The sequence below is a fragment of the Mchenga conophoros genome, linkage group LG1, assembly GCF_057382185.1.
Source record: "Mchenga conophoros isolate Kocher_MC1m ecotype Shallow Benthic linkage group LG1, M_conophoros_male_GT1.1, whole genome shotgun sequence".
NCBI classification, from domain to species: domain Eukaryota; kingdom Metazoa; phylum Chordata; class Actinopteri; order Cichliformes; family Cichlidae; genus Mchenga; species Mchenga conophoros.
In genome coordinates, this window is record NC_140526.1 from 14423867 (window position 1) to 14443714 (window position 19848).

Here is a 19848-nt window from a genome sequence, read left to right on the forward strand (position 1 = left end):
GTTTCATATCTCCTAACACAACAAGGAATGAGGTGAAGCAGATGTTTTAAAAAATAGAAATGTAACATCTGCTCCTTGTTATTCATCACAGGATTGGGTTTTGGATGCTTGTCAATCACAATGAGTTATCATACTCCTCACATATTTCAGGATGTAAACAACGTGCAATAAATGTGGAAAAAAAAACTAAATCAAAAAGTAGAAACTTGGCAGCTTTTTAATCACACACTAAAATTCAGTATTTTTTGCATTCATTTTTATATACACACAGGATGTCAAGAATCCTGACAAGTTCATGCCCTTGTGTAATTTGTGTATTTTGTAAAAGCAGGTTTATTTATATATATAATGTAATATATAAACAAATAATATACACAAAAAACAACATGGGTATTATTCACTAAAACACACAAAACACACTGAACAATCTATAGCCTTAAAAAAGATACAAAAAACAAACAAACTTGTATTTCATGTTGGAAAGTTTTGTTTCAAAAGGTAGTAAAATTAATTTACAAATGTAGAAGTCGCACACATATTACAAATGGACAAGGATATAGAATACACCGTATTGTAGATTGGGTCAGCTTTCTGTGAATGCAGGTAAAGTGAGATTTGAACTCCACTCACAAACACAAACCTACAAATTGTTATTCTTTGTTCTTTGTTTATTCTTTGCTCTTCATTTACTGGCTAAACATCCAGTCAAGCTCACTGAAACGGGCGAACAGAAACTGATCCTGCACTGCGATGAAATGAGATCTGCGAGCTTGGGGTCATTTCTGTGAGTGTTAGGCACTAAATCTAAACATAAGTAATGTTGACAGAGGTAAAGCTTGGCTTGGAACTGGATCTTCATCCCAGCATGCTCAGCAGAGAGGATGACAGAGCAATGTTCCCTGCCCTCTCGCATTTCTCCTATTTCCTGCAATTAGCTTATCAGAAAAACAATAAGAGGGAAACGGATGAAGGTTAGCAAGAAAGCTTAAAAGAAAAAACACACAAAGTAAACACAAAGAGAAGGTAGATGGAGTTCTTGGGTGCACAGCTATGGCATCAGTGGTTGCTGATGTGTGGACCAGTCGGAAAGTTCCTTGATGTAGTTTGGACCAAATAGATCGCTGCAGTTCTCTGAGTGCAGAGGATATGAGTTATCATCTCCAGGACCTGAGAAGCATAAAACAGCACATAAACACACAGTCATGGCAACAATCATGGCTGTTGTCACACCTTTAATACATTTAATTTTATCCCACTTTTACAGATTGTTACATGTACACATAATATATTGAATTTGATCTGTCAGGCTTAACGTTCATCTACCTAATAGAGCTGTGTTTGTTTGTTTGTTATTCTCATAGTCTTTCCCTCAGTGTTACTCACCCCAAAATCCATATTTATACAAAAATATATAGTACAACACACTTCCTGTTCATGTTTACATTTACTCTATCCGAGTAAAATTAAAACATTTCAGGATGTAATTTAATTTAATCATTAGTTATTATCAATCTCTGACTCTCTTCCACAGTGCATTTCTCTGTCTTCTCTGTATTATTCTAGGGGGTTTACCTTACAATACAAAGCGCCTTAACTGTTGCTGTGATTTGGCGCTATATGAATAAAACTGAATATAATTGGAAATGTTTACATTAAATCCACATACAGTAAAATGCTGTACTGCAGTTTAGTACCGTGAAGTAGAAGGGTTATGTTTTTTCATAACCATTTCATTTAACTATTGACTAATAATACTTTGCAGAAATAAAATAAGCGTCATACAGTGCCAGTGGTTCCAGAGATTGTGTGTTCTCCATCCTCTCTGCTCCCCGGTCTGGTTCCAGAGCTCAGTGTTGTTTAAGTGATCCATCAGCTGCAGGAAACAAAACACTGAAAGTTAGTCAAACAGATATACAGAGCAGCACATACAGAATCAAAACTGCAGCAAAAAGAAATTCCCAGGAAACTGATCTCGGTTAAGTCAAATATGATGTAGTTCAATTACATAGCAATTATTTTTCGTTTCCTGAGGAAAACCCACATGTTTTTGCAAGAATACCAAGACTGTTGGTTTGCATTTGATTAGTTAGCATATTTAAGATATAGTACCTTAAAGACGGCCTCACTCTGTTCCTGGTCCACTGGTTTGGCGTCCCACATCCCTGCATACCAACAAGAACCATCATCAATCTTTTCAAAGTGTCTCTTACATCCAAAACACCAACAGAGCACTTTAAAGACAAAGCATCTCACCCTGTCTTTGAATGCTGGTAAATGTGTTCTCTGCAACAGCTTCCACCTTCTGTGGTATGTCTGTAATGGGCCTTGTTGTTGTGGGTTGCCAAATCTGTGTGTTGTGCATGTCATTAGATGTGCATTCACCTAAACTGGTCTGTCTTTCTCTGGATCGGTCGAATAACCGCAGCCCTGAGAGGAGAGAGAGTAGGACTGAAACATGAGGCCAGTGTTTGCAGGTAAAGTTGGGAAATACACTTTAAGTCTGTATCTTACCTCTTCTGCGTTTCTGTGTTTGTGAGCTGGGCAGCATCCTGTAGACTCTGTAGGCATTACTGCCTCTCTTTTTGCTGTGCTCTCGCAGCTCACAGATGTCAGGCAGAGAATTCAAGGCACAGCGGAAATTTGCTTTCCATGTCTTTGGATCTGGCTTATCTTTGCCTGGATGGTACCGTCCTAAAGAAGCATATACAGAAAGGTTAATGATAAAGTCAGAAAAAGACTGTGGTCAGGTGTGTGTAGCTAGGGAAGTCTGCGGTGTGTATAGTTTTAAATACAGACTTTATTTAAAAGCTGCACACAGCAAAAGCACGTCTTCTAAACCTGCAATATTTCTAATGGCCAACAGGGGGCAACTCATCCGGTTGCAAGTAGCCAAATCGAAAAGAAGTCAATGAGAAACTGATCCTACTCATTTCACAAGTGACTTCAGTAAACATCCTCCTTACTAGGCTATGGATGGCCTCAGTTATAAGTGTCACAGCTTCTTTGTTACAGCATAATATTTGTTTTAAAAATCATGGTCCCAGTTAGAGTGACAACAAAACAGAATACGCTTTAGGGCACACCTTCCTTGTGATTTACTAGAGATAATCATACTCACGGGTGTGCGTAATTATAGAGGCTGAAAAATAGTCCAGAAAACAATGGAAGGCAGCTACAGCCAAACTCTTTATACTGTTAAATAGAGTTAAAGGTGTGGCTGCACCTATTAACATACTTAACAGTAATATCACAATTTGGAATGTGTGAAGTCCTTAAAATATAGTCAGATGTGTCTTATAATTAAGGAAACTCAATTTATTAAATTTTGTAAATCAACAAGTACAAGGAAAATGAACTACAAGTCTGATACAGAAATTGTAGTACATGTAGCAGTTTCTTGGTTTCTGATTGAAGACAAAAGAACGTGGAAACACACTGACTGCAATAAAGAAAAAAAATGCTACCAATTTTGTATAAAACAGTGGATGTAAACTATAAGGCCCTGCAATAACCGATATAGGCAATTGCTCCATTATGCTCAAACATTTTTTTTTATTGTGTGGAACTGTGGGGATCAACCTTTAAATGTACCTTTAGATACTAATTATTAACAAGCCAAGTTACTGTGGTCCCACCAATCCACTGTTTCTAAAATCTCACAGCATGGGCTTTCACGATTTGGTTCTTTAAAAAGTTGCGTAAAATCAAAGTCCATCTCAGACTGTGTACAATTATTTTTTAGTCTAAGATTTGAGAGGTATTTATATTTTCACTGTACAAAAAGCTAGAAATAATAAAAAATTATATTTATCTTGTTGGGGTAAAAATGTGAACTAATCCTGCAATTAATTTTTGGGTTTCAAAAGAACGATTTACGAAGATATTTTTTAGTGTTATGAGTGAATTATTTTGTATTTGTTGTTTTCTTTTCCTTTTCTAGGGTAGGTTAGCTATAGTGAAACAAATGTAAGCCAGGCATATATAAGCATTGCTTCTGCCTGAACCTGTTCAGTCACTTGTCAGTACATAGATAGACTTTATGTGTACTGTAACAATCTCTATTTATGTGATTGCTGAATAAAGTACTTTTTGTATAGTAAAAATGGGGAAGAAAAACACAGCTGTGGCCAGCAAAACAAGGTTTTTAAAGGGAAATTCTGATGTAGTTTGACCAGTGTACCTATGTCACTATGCCCTTTTTGGTTTCCTCTCATTAAAGTGAATAAAGGGAACAAGAAGTAATACAAAGCACATATCAACGTAAGCACTGCAAAATTCCTGAAGCCTTAAAGTAGTACCAAGGAAAGGACCACACGGTAATCTTCAGAGACTAGTTAGTGGTTGACTGATTAGTTTGAAAATCACAGCCTTTGGTTTCAACTCTTTGTAATGACACTAGCCCAACTGTCAATAAAAACAACAAGTAATCAAATCAGAACCAGTGTATGCATAATGTTTGACTTGTTCCCTAGTTCTGCTTTCCGAAATTGTGTTATTACACACATTTAACACATGTTTGTACCACAACATGCCACTAAGGGTGTAGGTCCCCTGTTTGGATTGGAATTTCAATGTATTTTATTTAAGATTACATTTTAATTATATTTACCTACAAATACTTAAAGATAGTCATAGAAAAAGAAGATTTTTACATCCTTATTTTTGCTACATCTTTATTTAATATTCATTGTGTTGATGTGCATGGATGGTCTGTTTTTCAAATGCTTCTTTATTTTACCAATAGAAATGCGAAAAGGACTGTTATCCCTTACAAGCATTTAAATCTCCTTTTTTGTAAAATAACTTTAAGTTAGGCAAGATAGGCAAGACACTCCCAAAAAGTGTAAGATGGGGGGAAATACATTTTTTCCTCTCTAAATCATTAACAAGTTACAAAATAATTAAGATACTTATGCAGTACTTAAATGTACTCACAGTAAAATTGTTTCTTTGTTTGTAAAACCTTGATCTGTTACCTCTTTATTCTAGTGTACCCATGTTTAAGCATTCGAAATTCCATTTAATTACAAAAGAACTAAACCCTTAATCGCGGGCCCTATCATGAAGTGTTACCAAGATTCTCCATCACCTGGTGCCAGACCAGGCTTAATGGTGAATCGTTAACATCATTCATCATTAACCCTGCTGTCAGGTGACTTCATCCAGTCTATGGTCGCCTTTCTCAAATTTAGCACAACAGTTTAACTTGGCTCTCAGCCAGCCTTCTGAAAAGAACTGTTAAAGTAATAAAATCACCGGAGCTTTAAGATCCACTATGGATCACTTACAGCAGACAAGGGCTAACAGGAATTAAAGGGGCACATGCAGCGGCCACTGAAACCTCCCATTCATCAAGGTTTCCACAAGTCTCATGTCAAAGACCTTTTTTTATTTAAGACATTAACTCCATGTAGCTTTTTATGGTTTGTGTTCAAATCAATTTAGTATTTATTTCACACCGTGTTTTTACACAGACAGTTCATGAATATGTTTTGTCTCTTTTTTAGAGCTTGTTTTTTTTAAGCCTTAATGTTGTACTTTGACAGCAATTCGATCGCTTTGAGCATTCACAGCAAGTGAACTGGAGCTTTCCCATGATGCAGATGCAGTCATAAATCGCAACTTTCCCAAGACGGAAACATGTTTAACACATGCGCACATGCACTTATGCTTCTCTGTGCATTGACCAAAACAATAATGTGGGGATAGAAGACTATGAAAAATATATGTTTTATATTCTGTGAATTGTGAAAACTGTGTGATCCACTAAAAGGAGTGAGGAAAATTACTCAGTGTTATGTATTAAATTACTAGAAGAAGGTTATCAGACTACTCATGAGAAGATATCAGTTAAATGATCTGGGAAGATAACATGTATTAGAATGCTTCAGTTTGGAACTGGAGAGTGTCAGAAGGGACTTACATGAACTGAACTGACATCCCTAACGTCATTGCAACAGCTTGTAGTGCCAACTATTTACCCTTAAAGAGACCATGTCTATGTTTGATTGAATAAGGCTTGTTTTATTTGAAGTTGCCGTCAAGCTCTCATCACTTAGCTGGAAAGTAAACAGGAATGTGGTAGATCTAGAAAGACTGAGCAACACAACCGTGGAGCTCTTCACTGGAAACACTTCTAGAACAGAAGAAACCGGTCTATAGGCAAATCTCATCAGGGTCGTTAAAACAATGATTGCAATGCAATTTAAATAGCATTTAGAAACTTTGTATCTGTTCTCTAAAGTATGTAACCCTAAAAAAATACATTCCGTGTTGAACATTCCCATGACTTTGTTGTTTTTGTTTTTGCGAATAAAGTAATTATCCTGATCTTTTTGTTAGATGTATATTTTTAGGGGAGCATATCAGCTCCCTAACAGATCCCTGATCAGACTTGTAATAATTTTTATTACTATTTACTGTAAAAACAAATAAATATCTTTATAGTTCAACGCTAATATCAATAAAGCGCTGAGATTCTGTCCCAGGGATTGATTTTGGTAGTTATTTGTGGGATGTTCCTGTGGTTTCTGTTTGTAGTTCTTGTTGCTCTGTATTGAAACACGAGCGTGCAGTGAAAAAAATGTAGCATAAGAACTTTGTTCTGATCAGTAAGAGCGATCAGTACAACAGATGGATGATAAAACAGACTGAATTGAGCCGAGAAACAATCAGATGAAACAAATCACATAGTGTCAGTGTTTTGCTCTTACCTGTATGCATGGCCCAGCTCCGGAAAAGGGTAGCATCTCGCTCAATACTCCAACCATGGCGAGCGGCATGTTTCCATGGGATCTGGAAGATTCGTGCTGACTGTTGAATGAAAAAGAAAACAAACTGTGATTTGTTGTATTATTCCCAGGATTATTTAAGAATAAATGCCTTATTATGTTTACCTACTGTGATTTTAACTATAGGAAACTTTCCAAACCCCAGTTGTATTTGTATATGTGTGTAGGTGTATGTAGATATGGTGGTAAGAAGAAGGTGATCTACCTGGTCCAGCCAGCTGACTCCTGGATACCTCCCAGACTGAATCTGTTCCTCCAGCCACGGCCTCAGCCTGAGCCGGCCTTGTTGTTGCATGCTCCAGTCTGTGCTTCAGGTGAGTGGAAAAGGTGGTCAGTACAAAAGCAGGAGTTTCAGCAATAACAGAAAATTTCTTAGGAGCTCAGATTAAATCAGAGGTTATGCTGGGACACCCTTCCTACCTGGCTGGTTCTTCCAATCAGAAGACTCACAGTTAACACGATCCTGCTCCTCCTCCAATAGTCTACCACACAGGCTCTTCCTGTTACAGAAAATATTGTATACTGCATGTTATTTGCTTCGAGTGGAGTTGAATTGGAATAGTGCGGTTATAGGTGGGAGGAGAGTTGTAAAGCTGCTTGTACAGGTGTTTTAATCCTTTTCCAATAGTTGAATATAGACAGAAAAGCTGGTTTATTAACCAGTTGTTTACAGTTAATTTAAAATAACTTGTATAAACATGGGGGAAAAGGTAAATATATATTATGTTTGCATGATATGTGAATTTTTGTATATGTCAGCTGCTGCAGAAAGTCAGTGTCAGTATATTTTTTATTTTGGCTTTATTAAGTCACAGCACAGTTACTAGATAGCATCTATTCATGTTAAGACCACAAGGTGGAAGCACAAGCAATGGTGTAGTAATGGTGACGTTCCCTTACATGTTGCAACAGGGCCTCGACTTTTTAGTGTACATGTTCAGTACAGTTCAGTTAAGCGTGAACATTTCTTTTAAACCTATGCGCCCACCACTAATACTGAGCATAGCCACACACATATACATACACACAGAAGCAACAGGATACAGAACACACACACACACACACACATATATGCACTATGTAGTATAGAATATAGTGACTTTCACTCACCATAAATGCTTGATGTCTTTATTTTAAGTAGCACATAAACACTAGTTTACATTAGTCCACTGTCATGTTTAAGTACACATATTTACTACATGGGGATCCAAAAAGCAAATAACATGTATCCTACTTAAGGTATATACTTTTGAATTGTATTTTGCATTATGGTCAATTCAATTATGTATAAGATATCATCTCAAAAATGCATTACCAAATTTCATTGGTGTACCAAAGCACACAGCGGACAAAGCTTGTTGTGGATCATTCAAACCTGTTTGTCTCGTTGAAGGAAACACAACTCAGAAGTATTCACATTTATTTGAACTTTTTTATACAACAGAAAATTATTAAGATTCACATCACCCAAATACAGAATAAAGTTGTTTCTTTCAGTTGCATATATTAAAAAGTAACTATGTTTTTATTTTGACAACTACAACATGCTGAAGGCGATGACGTGTGCTTCTGTGGAAACAGATCAACAGTTCCAAAGAAGAGCAATGAGGAAGTATTTTCATAACTCTGAACAGCAGCCCTGAAGGGCAGATAAGTGTTGCGGCTTGTTTTAGTCAGAGAGTGCAGCCATTTCCAATGTAATTCCTACTTAAAAGGTTTAGACTTAATGGGCAAATTGTCTCTCTTTTCTATTCTTTTAAACTGAGATTTAAATGAAAACTCTAAAATGGCTCAAGGGGATTACTGAGTTGACATTTTAGACAGATTTGATACAGCTTAGTCATCTCAGCCTTTATGCATTTAAGGAATCTGTCTTCAAAAAGAAATGCAGAATGACATTTAAAAACAAACGGCAACACAAACCAAACTGAACAAAAAGAAGAAAGAAAATTCACTTTGTTCAATATCAGATGTGGAATGTAGATAAATGATGTGATGGGAGCTGTTTTGCCTATCCCTTTGTAGAAAACAAATACTGAAAATATTAAGGCTACAGGCGCATACTGGTTGATATCTGATATCAGTCATTTTATGTGGAAGTTTCATGGACACTTCACAATTTTCAATCAAAAACTTCAGAAAGAAAGTATTTACAGTTGAAATGTTTTCAGAATGAATACCTGTGGATGCTCTATATTGAAAATGTATACATTTATATGTAAAAGCAGGACTTGCAGTGTAAAGATCCCATGCAGTGCAAAAAACAGACACTAATTGGCTCTTGAGTTACAATTTTAAAACCGTATCCAAGTTCAAGAATGAACCATAGGTCACAGTCACAGTGCTACACAGCTTGATAGCCAGCATCTGTAATTATTGGCACAGAGTGGTCAACAGACATTAAGGGGGGAAAAGGTATTTGGAGCTGCCCGCCCTGGACATTGTGGATAAAACCTGGAAAGACTTCACTTAAGATGCTTTGAGGAGTCTTTTTGAATAATTTTTCGTACTCACCATTTCCTTGCTCTAAAAGCAAAATATCAGGTTGTTTCTCCAGACTTGGAAGTGCCTGGTAGTCATCATCCATTGCAAGAAAGCTGTTTGACCCTTTAGGCACACAACCATAACAGGGATTTTCATCACAAATTGTGACCTCTTCACCTAGCTTTGGTTTACCACTGATGACCTCATCAGAGCTCTCAAACTCTGCCTCAGCTCTGGATGAAAATTCACAAGGATCAGATGCATTAGTCCCACTAGAGACAGAGGACAAGCTGGTGTCTTCTTCATATGAAAATGTCCCAGAATCTGCTTTGTAGGATTGATATGGCATGTTTGGTTGCCTTAGAAATGAACCAGAATCCTGCTGAGCAGGAACTTGACAAGATGGTAGCAGCTGATGAGGACAAATTCCCATGTCGCTCTTACTGGGATGGTAATCAGGGACACAAAGCATTTCAGCCTTCTCCTGTGCCTCCAAGTCGCCCGTCATGGCCTGATGTTCAGAGACGGGGATTAGGAGGGAATAGGTTTTATTTTCAAATACAGATGATCCTGAACTGGTGTCATTAGCTTGGACACTACACGGACTGTAGGGAGCTGAGCATAAATCGCTTTTTTGCATATTCATTAATTGTGTAAGGGGACTGGTGGTCACTGGTGATATGGGGCTAATATTCAGGAAAAGTTTAGAAAGCACATCATGAACAGCTTTAGTGATAGGAGGTTCTTCGTTCATAGTCTCAGGGGGTTCGGCATTCGCATAACTGAGATCGGAGGAGCCTGTGCTGATCCCACTGGTTTGCTGAAGGCTTCCACTGCTTGTGTCTGTCAGTGACATCTTCGACCTGAGTAGAGAAACAATTACTGAAACTGCCAGATAAAAATCCTCAAGAAAATATCTTGTAATGCTGATGCATCAATAGAGCCAATACTGACCCCAGTTTACTGTCATCTGGTATAAGGGGCTCAATGCAGATAGTGGAGGTAATGGATGGCTCAGGTTTTAAGACCTAAACAAAAGGGATTAGCAGTCTTAAACATGACGCAGGTCATAAATTCAAGCTCAGCTGTAATCCTGTCAGATTGTGTGAGAAGTACTATCCGATATAAGGTGCAGGGCGCCGTCAGTAAATGTTATACTCAGTGAACTAATTAAGTTGTTTTAGCCTGCCTACCATTGGTGCAAACCTCCTCCAGCCCATGTATTCATGTTTGATCTGTGCTCATGAAACACACGGAAGGGTGAGGAAGTCAGCGAAGAGAGCCATACTAAGAATATAAATGACTGCAGATGGAAATAACACTGTTCTTCTGAGTATAACAGTCCCAACCAAACTGCTATTTAACCTCCTAGGACCTGGCGTCCACATATGTGGACATCACATTTTGGGTTATTTAGACCAAAATACTCAATTTTGCTCTACAAGGGCCTGATATCCACTTACAAGGACATTATGCTGCTACTGTTCTATCAAAATTTTAAATGAATATCTTCATATGTGGCTCTTATTTTTCCTAAAAACAGATTTAAGGTAAAAAAAACAAAATCTGGTAATTCTTTGTTTTTACATTCATTGAGTCCCAATATGCCCAAATATCAAAGAGAAATTAAAAATGCATGCCGTGGAAGACTTCAGGTCTTAGGAGGTTAAGGACAGAACATAAATCCAATGAATTGCTACTAATGAAGAAGTAATGAAAAAAAATTAATAAAAATTTCCCACAATTATTACTATCAAGTCAGAAGCTTTTAACTAGTGTGAAATATGTCTCACCTGTTCCTTGTTTGGATAGATATTAAGAAAGCTTGGATTTGGAGGTTTGGTAACTACATCCCACCAGTTTATTTTAAACCTAAAAGGAAATGTTAAAAAAATAAATCAACAAAAAATAAAAAAGCTCTAGTATTTAGGAGAAATGTGCACTGGCAGAAAAAACTAACTTTTTATATGCACAACCTACTTGAAATAACAGCCACACATAACAGCGCTTAAGATGACGGCAGCAATACTGAGGCAGATGATGATAACCACGAGCAGGTAGTGTGGGGAGCGAGCTGTGAAGGTAGGCGTTTGAAAAAAGTTGAATGCTTTTTCTATTTGTACAGAAAATACACAACTATGAGCAAACACTACTGTATACAGACAAAAGTATGAATCAGCTTTTGTATTCTTTGTCATTTCCAAAAGCATAAACAAAACCTTTGTGACCAACAATTCAAGCAAAAATGAAAACAGGGGAGAGGATGAAAATGATAATGAAGAACAGGTTCAATTTGTATTGTGACATACAGTAAGTCAGGAAGTTTAACGCAATAACCACATTATTCAAAGTGTTTGGAGAAAGTACATATTAACACTAATGCAAATAACAAATGTGAGTGCACTCTCTGGAACGTAAATAGAAGGACATGACATCATAGTAATTCGGTTGTTTTGGAGAAAAATTCAAATGAACAAACTGAACCTTCACAGCAAAGTATGCATCGCTTTGCTTTTGAGATATTCAAGGATCTTTTATGTTTGAATACAGGACATTGTAGTTCAGCTTTAATGTTACAATCTGAGGAGCTCATCTCCACTTTTCTCTGGAGACAGCGGCTTCCATGAAAGTTAGTTTGAGAGTTAATATTAAAACTCATTATTTTTCAGCTGAATGTGTAATAGAAATATAATTTGGGCCTCTTAACACAGTTAAGAAATACAGAATTTAAAACTGAATAAAGACAATACTTACCAGTTTGAAATTCCCACTCTTCGCTACTGTCACTGAACTTGCCACTCAGACTTATGAAGCTTTTCACGCTGACCACATATGCTGAACTGGGATCCAGGTCTTGACCTTTTATTATATAGTAATTTAGTCCATCAACTGTGGCTGGTTTGAAAGGTCCAGATGTCTAGTATGGAGGAACAAAAATGAGTTTGACAGTTGTCCATGTTTACATCTCCAGAACAAATAGTTACTGTGGCATTGTTCCTACCTTTTCTGTTTCTCCTTTTTTATAGTAAGTCACCACAGCAGTCATTTCATTGTTTATAAATCCCTCCATGTTTGACGTCCACATGACTTCAAAATTCCCTTCAGATTTATTGACTGATTTGATTGTTGGAGTTTTTGGTTTTACTGTACAGAAACAGAAACAAGAGCATTAAAGTGAATGTTTGTTCGCCCGGTCTTTCTGGCAGATGCAGAGTTATGGGCTGTAATTTAAAAGGTCCTCACATACAAGGTCTTAAATAATCAGGCCCCATCTTATCTTAATGACCTTGTAGCACCATATCACCCTATTAGAGCACTTCGCTCTTGCTCTGCAGGCCTACTTGTTGTTCCTAGAGTATTTAAAAGTAGAATGGGAGGGAGAGCCTTCAGTTTTCAGGCCCCTACTTTTAAGATTAGGCTTAAAACGTTCCTTTTTGCTAAAGCATATAGTTAGGGCTGGACCAGGTGACCCTGAATCCTCCCTTAGTTATGCTGCAATAGACGTAGGCTGCCGGGGGATTCCCATGATGCATTGAGTTTTTCCTTTCCAGTCACCTTTCTCACTCACTATGTGTTAATAGACCTCTCTGCATTGAATCATATCTGTTATTAACCTTTGTTTCTCTTCCACAGCATGTCTTTTATCCTGTCTTCCTTCTCTCACCCCAACCGGTCGCAGCAGATGGCCGACCCTCCCTGAGCCTGGTTCTGCCGGAGGTTTCTTCCTGTTAAAAGGGAGTTTTTCCTTCCCACTGTCGCCAAAGTGCTTGCTCATAGGGGGTCATATGATTGTTGGGTTTTTCTCTGTATCTATGAAGCGCCTTGAGGCGACTTTTGTTGTGATTTGGCGCTATATAAATAAAATTGAATTGAATTGAATTAAAAGAAGTCAACATACTGCTCTCTGTGACACTGAAAACTTTTGACTCCATGACGTTGCCATCTTTCCAGATAGTTGCTGTGTGAGTTTCTCCAAGCACGAGTATCAGTCGAAAGGAGCAACAACATTGTCCAGTGCCACACTGTTGTAAAAAGCAATTCTTCTTACTGTGGGAAATAATAATACAAAATGTTTAAAACAAATTATATTTATGACATCTTATGCTGATTAAGCTAATATTACGTTTTTATGTACAGCATTTTCACCCAATGCCTCCATCCCACATTTTTATTTCCTCTAGCTTACAAAAGCCAGTGTTTGAGTCTCACAAAATCACGGCTGGAAAATGAAAGCATTCCCCCTGAAATCCCAAGATGATCACTAGATAAAAGAGGAGTTGAAATGGAAGAGTTAGGCTCCATAGTGTGGTGGTTTACACCTTCGCCTAATAAACAAAAAAATTGTGGTGTTTTATTCTGGGAGGAGACAACCCCTTACGAATCTCGAGAAAAACAAAACAAAACCAAAGCTCCAATAACATTGCTGCGGAGACCCCATGTCAATAAGGGAGCGGCCAAAGGAAGTGTACAAATACAAAAATCCACTAACAAGAAGTACAATATATATGTTCTTCACGTGAATGTTAATATTTATCATTTTATTTACTTTAGTTCAGCATTATAACATGCTTCACTTTCAGTTTGTTAGGATCATTTCTGTGAGGATCAGTCGCACCCCTAAAACAAGCAGGGACACAACAAACAACCAGCAACAATACTCCCGCATATCAGTCCAAATATGCATCCACTTAATGAGTCAAGTCAAAGCAAGTACAAACCCGCCGAAAGAACCCGCTGTTACAGTCCCTGCTCCGCACACTAAGTCGACAGTTCAGAGCTATTAACAAAAGCAGGATCCACTCAAAGTGACGCAGCTGGTTTAAATGTCATCAGGTTAATATTAAAATTAGACTAAAACCAAACAAAACCATCTCAGTCATACCCGTCTACACTCTGGAGAGTCAAACTGTACTCAGTGCAGTTTTGTAGCTCCAGCTGACACAACATCAGCTCGTCAAAGTCGTTGGTACAGTCAAGACTGGAGTTAGTTGTCTGAATATTTCCTGCACGAAACATAAATTATAAATTGTGGCTCCTTAGGATTTCACACAACAATTAATTCGTTTACTGTGAGCTACATACCAAAGGGAACAGTCACGATGTGCCCTAAAAGAAGGAAGATAACAGAGATCCTGTTGCAGACTCGTCTGGAAAAGAAAAAGGGAAAGAGAGATATTTTCTTTCAACAAACATGACGGATTCAGTAAGAAAGACAACTCCAAGTTATTCAGTTTACCTATTTGAATCCATTGTAAGATGAGTTAGTGCATTTTTCTGCTATGGAAAATACACAGCTACGGTCTATATCCTGGGTACGCGAACGCTGCTTACGCCCGAGTCTCACAGTCTTCCTGTTATGGGAGCGATAGAAGGATATATTGCGCCACATTAGGGGAAGTCAGTCCTACTCACATTTCTTTAGAAAGACAGAACCGTGCGCATAAAGCCCACAACAGTAGCCGGGGTGCGGCGAGTCGACTTAAAACAGCTACTGAAATCCCAGTGTTTGTGTAGAGTGAGAAATTGGGTTGAAATTAAAACAAACACCCCCGACAAAAAATAAAAATAACAAATAAAACATGTACATATGAAGATTTAAAGCAAGCATCGATATTTTTCCTACCACATCACAGGCACCCGTTAACATGTCCCTCTGTACTGTGTTGTGTGGTTTCTACTCATGTCTCGTGTCTTTTCTCAGCTGTTGGCACATTGAGAGCATTTATTGTGAAAGGTGAAAGTGACTAATAGCATGTTGGCCTATGCCCCACAGAGGAATGAATTATCTGACACAGCCGTATTGAATACGCTTAATGAAATCTATTTAATACTTCAACAAAAATATTACCAACTTTGTTGGTAATGACAGCTTTGAGGTGTCTTGTGTGGCCCGTTGTTCCACACAAACACTCTTCAAATTCTGAAGTTCTGTGGGCCTCTTTGATGAACTTTGAGCTTCGCTTCTTTCCACTGATTTTAAGATGGATTCAGGTCAGGTGATTGGCTGGGCTATTCTAGCAGATTTATTTTCTTTTTCAGAAACCCATTGAGAGTTTCCTCGGCTGTGTATTTGGGATCAATGTATTTGCTGAAAGGACCCCCCTTATTTCATCTTCATCATCCTGGTCCATGGCAGCAGATTTTTATCTAGAATGTCTCCATACATTTTTCTATTTAGCCTTCTTTCAGTCATATGAAGAATGCCAGTGACGCTCTGAAAAAGAGCCTCACACCATGATATGCAGTACCTTTTGACCTCCAAACAATGTTTGTAGTAGGGGATCCAAAAAGTAAAATTTTCGTCTCATCTGGCCAGATTATACACGAGTGTATTTCACAGCCGTTTTTTTTCTCTAAATCTTGTTCCTTAAAATTTGAAAAAGCTTCAACATGCTTTTTCTTTAGCAATAGTCTTGTGTGGTGAATGTGCACACAGGCCATGGCAGTTGAGTGCATTACTTATAGTTTTCTTTGAAACCATTGTACTTCCTGCTTCCAGGTCTTTCTGTAGCTCTCCACCAGTGACTTTTGGCTTTTTGACAAATCTTTTGATAATTTATTTCACTCGATCTCTGAAATCTTGCAGGGACCACTTGGCCATGGCTGGTTTATGGTGAAATGATGTCCTCGCCACTTCCGAATTATGGCCCCAACAATGTTTACTGGAACCTTCAGTAGTTTAGAAATTCTTCTGTAACCATTGTTTGTATGCTATGTACATTTGTTTTGCAATAATAGGGTTGCGAAGGTTGTGAGAGCGCTCACCATGTTTAATGAGAAAGCTTTTCACAGACTATATGTTTGGACTGAACCAGCTAAACTTAATTTGTATTAAGTGGGAGCATTGCTTTCTAATTACTGATAGATTTCAGCTGGTGTCATGAAATCCCATGCTTTTTTTGCTTGCACCTCTCATTCTTCCTGTGTTGAATATTTTTTGCCTTAGTTATTTGTCATCATTACTGTTAGGGAAAATGTTCTAAAACACTTCTTCAGTAAAGACTCAGAGAAGAGAAACACACAGAAGTTCTTGCTAGCAAGGGCAGTCTCCACACTAAGAGACTCCAGTGAGAGAACTGCCCTGGTCTTTATTTATACTCTTGAGCGTATGTGTGTGTGTATGGTGTGTGTGTGGTGTGTGTGTGTGTGTGTGTGTCACTGCTGATCAAAAGGGTCATATAACATACAAACACAAAAGGTACATCCTTGGTCATAAAGAGGGTAGTCTCCCCCACCCTAGATGGCACGGTGAGGAAGTCCAGCAGTTAAAGCACTTAGACTAAAACAGACATAGCTACGTTAAAACAATAAAACAAGGTGCGACCTCTCCCACGCTCCCAGGATGTGGGGGGTGAACCAAGCCTGCAGCCTGCTAGAGATCACACATCTTGTCACTACACAATTGATTATATGCCTCTAAGTATACATGGTTAAACATTTCCTAATACAAATAACTACAAACAGCATCCTACCATAAGCAAACTTATATCACTAAAAGATTATACTGACTACTAAATACAATTTTCCATTGACAATTACACATAACATTATGTGTGTGTTGGATTGGATGGGCTGCCTCTCTCTCTCTCTACACACACACACACACACACACACACACACACACACACACATATAAGGAGAAATCATTAAAATGAAATGAACATGATGTACAGAATTTAAATAAAGGTATTTAGTGGTTAGACTCTGATGGCGCGACTTGGCGGAATGGTATCCCAGTGTTGATAGGGATTAGATCAGGACCACCTGGAGTTTAGACACTGGTGGACGAGAGTACAAAATACTTGATGATGTAATGGTAGGTGCTAAACTTTGCCAAGATGGATCAGACAGAAAAAAGTTTTAGTTTTATTTTTCTGATTCATATATTAGACCAGATGCAATGTTGAGAAGAATTTGTGATCACATTTAAAAGGGAACACTTTTCAACTTCAGATGTACAGTATATACAAAAGATATCTGCAGTTCTACAGTTGTATTGCTCTACTGCATCATTTTGCACACTTTTAATCAATATATTCACAACTGTCATAAAATAAAATGTGACATTTTGCTTTGATGGGATCTTTATTTGAAAAAAGAAAACAACAACCAAAAAACATATTAATAGACATGTTATGATGCTACCTGTGCTACCTTTCTTTCTTTCTTTTTTTTAACTAAATGTATTCTCAGTGACGTTTCCTTGTTTGAAGACCAAAAATATGTCTTGTACTGTTCTTGTCCAAGAGTTGATCCTGAGTTAAACTAGAAGTGTTTTGGTAGTGTGGTGCAATTTGGATAACACATTAACTGTTGTGTTGAACTGTCAGTAAAAAGGACCGTAAAGATCTAGTCTAAAAGTATACTGTGCGTGATTGCAAATATATATATATAAAAAAACACCCAGCACGCCCCTGCGGGCGGTTTATCCTTCAAGCTCGGGTCCTCTACCAGAGGCCTGGGAGCTTGAGGGCCCTGCGCAGTATCTTAGCTGTTCCCAGGACTGCGCTCTTCTAGACAGAGATCTCCGATGTTGTTCCCGGGATCTGCTGGAGCCACTCGCCTAGCTTGGGAGTCACCGCACCTAGTGCTCCGATTACCACGGGGACCACCGTTACCTTCACCCTCCACATCCTCTCGAGCTCTTCTCTGAGCCCTTGGTATTTCTCCAGCTTCTCGTGTTCCTTCTTCCTGATATTGCTGTCATTCGGAACCGCTACATCGATCACTACGGCCGTCTTCTTCTGTTTGTCTACCACCACTATGTCCGGTTGGTTAGCCACCACCATTTTGTCCGTCTGTATCTGGAAGTCCCACAGGATCTTAGCTTGGTCATTCTCCACCACCCTTGGGGGCATCTCCCATTTTGACCTCGGGACTTCCAGGTTATACTCGGCACAGATGTTCCTGTACACTATGCCGGCCACTTGGTTATGGCGTTCCATGTATGCCTTGCCTGCTAGCATCTTGCACCCTGCTGTTATGTGCTGGATTGTCTCAGGGGCATCTTTACACAGCCTGCACTTGGGGTCTTGCCTGGTGTGATAGACCCCAGCCTCTATGGATCTTGTGCTCAGAGCTTGTTCTTGTGCTGCCATGATTAGTGCCTCTGTGCTGTCTTTCAGTCCAGCTTTGTCCAGCCACTGGTAGGATTTCTGGATATCAGCCACCTCCTCTATCTGCCGGTGGTACATACCGTGCAGGGGCCTGTCCTTCCATGATGGTTCCTCGTCTCCCTCCTCTTTCTTGGGTTTCTGCTGCCTGAGGTATTCACTGAGCACTCGGTCAGTTGGGGCCATCTTCCCAATGTATTCTTGGATGTTCGTTGTCTCATCCTGGACTGTGGTGCTGACACTCACCAGTCCCCGGCCCCCTTCCTTCCGCTTAGCGTACAGCCTCAGGGTGCTGGATTTGGGGTGAAACCCTCCATGCATGGTAAGGAGCTTTCTTGTCTTTATGTCAGTGGCTTCTATCTCCTCCTTTGGCCAGCCTATTACCCCAGCAGGGTACCTGATAACGGGCAGGGCGTACGTGTTGATGGCCCGGATCTTGTTCTTACCATTCAGCTGACTCCTCCGGACTTGCCTGACCCTCTGCAGATACTTGGTGGTTGCAGCTTTTCTAGCGGCCTCTTCATGGTTCCCATTCGCCTGTGGGATCCCCAAGTACTTGTAACTGTCCTCTATGTCTGCAATGTTGCCTTCTGGTAGTTCAATCCCCTCAGTTCTGACTACCTTCCCTCTCTTTGTTACCATCCGACTACACTTCTCCAGTCCGAACGACATTCCAATGTCATTGCTGTATAGCCTGGTAGTGTGGATCAGTGAATCGATGTCTCGTTCACTCTTGGCATACAGCTTGATGTCATCCATGTACAGGAGGTGGCTGACAACTGCTCCGTTCCGTAGTCGGTATCCATAGCCAGTCTTGTTAATGATCTCACTGAGGGGGTTCAGGCCTATGCAGAACAGCAGTGGGGACAGAGCATCTCCTTGGTAGATCCCGCACTTGATGGTGACTTGTGCTATGGGCTTGGAGTTGGCCTCTAGTGTTGTACGCCACATCCCCATTGAGTTCCTGATGAAGGCTCTTAGGGTCCCATTGATCTTGTACAATTCTAGGCATTCCAGTATCCAGCTGTGGGGCATTGAGTCATAGGCCTTCTTGTAATCAATCCAGGCAGTGCACAGGTTGGTCAGTCTGGTCTTGCAGTCTCGGCTGATTGTTCTGTCTACCAGTAGCTGGTGTTTTGCGCCTCTGGTATTCTTGCCAATTCCTTTCTGTGTCCCGCTCATGTATTGACCCATGTGCCTGTTCATCTTAGCCGATATGATGCCTGACAGGAGCTTCCATGTAGTACTGAGGCAGGTTATTGGTCGGTAGTTGGAGGGGACCGGTCCCTTCTTGGGGTCCTTGGGGATCAGGACCGTCCGGCCTTCAGTTAGCCATTCAGGGTGTCTCTCGTTAACTAGCAGCTGGTTCATTTGTGCTGCCAGACGCTCGTGGAGTGCAGTCAGCTTCTTCAGCCAGTAGGCGTGAACCATGTCGGGCCCTGGTGCTGTCCAACTCTTCA

The 19848-nt window shown here is 39.4% G+C and overlaps 2 protein-coding genes across 3 annotated transcripts; both read right to left on the reverse strand.

Moving 5' to 3' along the window:
- Window positions 1–214: 214 nt before the first annotated feature.
- irf1a (interferon regulatory factor 1a) lies at window positions 215–7397 on the reverse strand. The gene is made up of 8 exons (XM_085267106.1): window positions 7212–7397; window positions 6997–7099; window positions 6714–6813; window positions 2512–2691; window positions 2254–2427; window positions 2110–2162; window positions 1783–1873; window positions 215–1167 (listed from the first exon to the last, which is right to left on the reverse strand). Exons 2-8 carry the CDS (start codon window positions 7084–7086, stop codon window positions 1049–1051), a joined length of 807 nt encoding a protein of 268 aa, XP_085123232.1. The 5' UTR covers window positions 7087–7099; window positions 7212–7397; the 3' UTR covers window positions 215–1048.
- Window positions 7398–7905: 508 nt separating this feature from the next.
- LOC146583090 (uncharacterized) lies at window positions 7906–14986 on the reverse strand. 2 transcript variants are annotated; one of them, XM_085267082.1, is made up of 11 exons: window positions 14899–14986; window positions 14512–14626; window positions 14358–14422; window positions 14158–14278; window positions 13174–13322; window positions 12277–12419; window positions 12030–12192; window positions 11256–11349; window positions 11069–11147; window positions 10230–10303; window positions 7906–10138 (listed from the first exon to the last, which is right to left on the reverse strand). In XM_085267082.1, the coding sequence occupies exons 2-11, from the start codon at window positions 14523–14525 to the stop codon at window positions 9136–9138; spliced, it is 1905 nt and encodes a 634-aa protein (XP_085123208.1). In that variant the 5' UTR covers window positions 14526–14626; window positions 14899–14986; the 3' UTR covers window positions 7906–9135. The 2 variants fall into 2 exon arrangements, with proteins under 2 accessions (XP_085123208.1, XP_085123218.1); XM_085267092.1 differs by lacking the exons at window positions 14158–14278; window positions 14899–14986 and having other exon boundaries at window positions 14512–14586.
- Between the last annotated feature and the right edge of the window lie 4862 nt (window positions 14987–19848).